The 2,153-nt window shown below is 40.5% G+C and overlaps 1 protein-coding gene across 1 annotated transcript; it reads left to right on the top strand.

The window, feature by feature from the left end:
* Window positions 1-490: 490 nt before the first annotated feature.
* On the top strand, window positions 491-1,730 carry LOC149220742 (putative E3 ubiquitin-protein ligase SINAT1). The gene is made up of 3 exons (XM_089387188.1): window positions 491-595; window positions 890-1,308; window positions 1,496-1,730. The coding sequence occupies exons 1-3, from the start codon at window positions 491-493 to the stop codon at window positions 1,728-1,730; spliced, it is 759 nt and encodes a 252-aa protein (XP_089243314.1).
* The last annotated feature ends 423 nt before the right edge of the window (window positions 1,731-2,153 follow it).

Genomic DNA, 2,153 nt, shown 5'->3' on the forward strand with positions numbered 1-2,153 from the left:
TTACATTGGAAATTTCATATTGATTGAGCAGAAAGAAGTTGAAATGGTTAGGGTAGGTAGGTAGAGGTAAATGCAAATAAGCTCAAGGTTAACTGAGCATTTTTTTTTTTTTTTTTTTTCAGTAGAAATAGCTTTCTTTCTCCTACAATCATGCTGGTCAAGAAAATTTCTATTTATCAAATAAATGTTATAAGGCACTGGAACTGCAAGTTCTTAGTGCACCACAAGGGCACACTATCCCAAGTGGAGCCACTGTTATCACTAAAAATTCTGTTGCTAAAAAATTTTTAGCCTAGCTTAAAGACAGGGTGTTTTCGCAGCGCATGAATTCTTTTTAGCAGTTTCGCAGTGCTACCTGTTTAGGTGATTTCGTAGCGTGCTACGAAATTGGGGATTTGTTCGAGTTTTCAGTGGAGGCCCAAATCCTATCATGCCTATTGTACACGGGCTACAACTGCTGTGGATGAGGTTGATCTGCTTAAAAGGTCTAATGTCAGATCTTTCAGATAAGATTGAAGATATCAAGGCTTACAAGGTTGTTCGTGTATTAGTTCTTCCATGTGATTGTATCTGCCAGAGGCAAAGCAACGGATATGTAAGCAGATTTTATTCTTGTATGTTATACCCCATGCCATCCTCAACTAATTCAGAACTCCGAGCCTCTGTCCTGCCATATACATTTCCCGAAAGTGGCTCTGAACAAAACAATTCAATGGGTCCAAATGAATGTCACTTTGATTCTTCTTGTTACTATGTCCCTTACTGACCTGAGCATTCTGTTTCATCTTCCCATGTAAAAACTTATGCATGTTGATGGTGCATAACCGTTGCTCCACTAGCAGACATGAACTGGGGAATATAAGATGTTTGGCTCTTGAAAATGTTGCAGAATCTCTGGAACTTCCTTGCAGACATCAAAAGCTTGGTTGTCATGACATATTTCCATATTATAGCAAGCTCAAGCATGAACAACAATGCATGTTCAGGCCTTACAGTTGCCCTTACCCAGAATTCTGAATGCTCAGTTACTGGGGACATTCCAGCGCTTGTGACTCACTTGAGAAATGATCACAAGGTGGACATGCACAATGGCTGCACCTTCAATCATCGATATGTAAAACCTAATCCTCAGGAGGTGGAAAATGCAACATGGATGCTGACGGTATTCAACTGTTTTGGTCAACAATTCTGTCTTCACTTTGTAACATTCCAGCTTAGAATAGCCCCTGTGTATATGGCCTTTTTGCGCTTTATGGGTGATGATAATGAAGAAAAAATTTGGCGTGCGGGCAAATGGACAAAAGCTGTGTTGGCAAGGCTGAAACTGAGGGTCACGGGCTGTATATGGAAAGAACAGAGATGATGCTATGGAATTGTCTTTTTGTAAATCCTACTAGATAGTGGGTCCATGACTCATCGTAGTCTAATCTACCTCGAATTTGGAGTAAACTTATTAATGAAGGGTTTGATGTGTTCATCTATATTGAGTCTGCAGGAAATGGAATGCGGCATTAAGTAGTGATCCAGGTACTGCAGAAGATGGGTGTGAAGATTTTCTATGTGCAAAGCTTCACTTAGTGGATCTTGCAGGTTCTGAACGAGCCAAGAAGACAGGTGCGGATGGTCTCTGTTTCAAAGAAGGTGTTCACATTAACAAGAGTTTATTGGCACTTGGAAATATCATAAGTGCATTGGGAGCGCATAAGCAAGGTCAATACCGCCCTTTCTGAACATGGACGTTCAGATTCTGGGCAATAGACAGCAGGCATATTGACACAAGATATCTCAACTTTCTCTTTTCATAAAGGTCTTGAAGTCAGACGTATATGGCGCCTTTTAATGTTTCCTGTAGTATCCTTGAACACTTGCGGTAGTTACACTTGGTGCAAATGGTCGAATGGTGGATTTATCACTTCGACAGCATCAAAACATTAAGAGAACACGTGGTAACATGCAATCTTATGTAATGAAAGCTAATGATGGATATCGCTGACATCTGGAACGTGTGAATAGCTATTTGGATGCGCCTAGCCGTCCTTATGGTGGAGTTTCTTGTTCAAAACATCCATATGCTGTTATGGATGATGTTCCTAGATATACAGAGCTAGATTTAAAGCACTCCAGAGCACGCGAAAAAATGAAACACGCGGTGA

The sequence above is a fragment of the Pinus tabuliformis genome, chromosome Q (genome assembly GCF_031772625.1).
Source record: "Pinus tabuliformis cultivar Carrire ecotype Pingquan chromosome Q, CPIR1, whole genome shotgun sequence".
Taxonomy (NCBI): Eukaryota; Viridiplantae; Streptophyta; class Pinopsida; order Pinales; family Pinaceae; genus Pinus; species Pinus tabuliformis.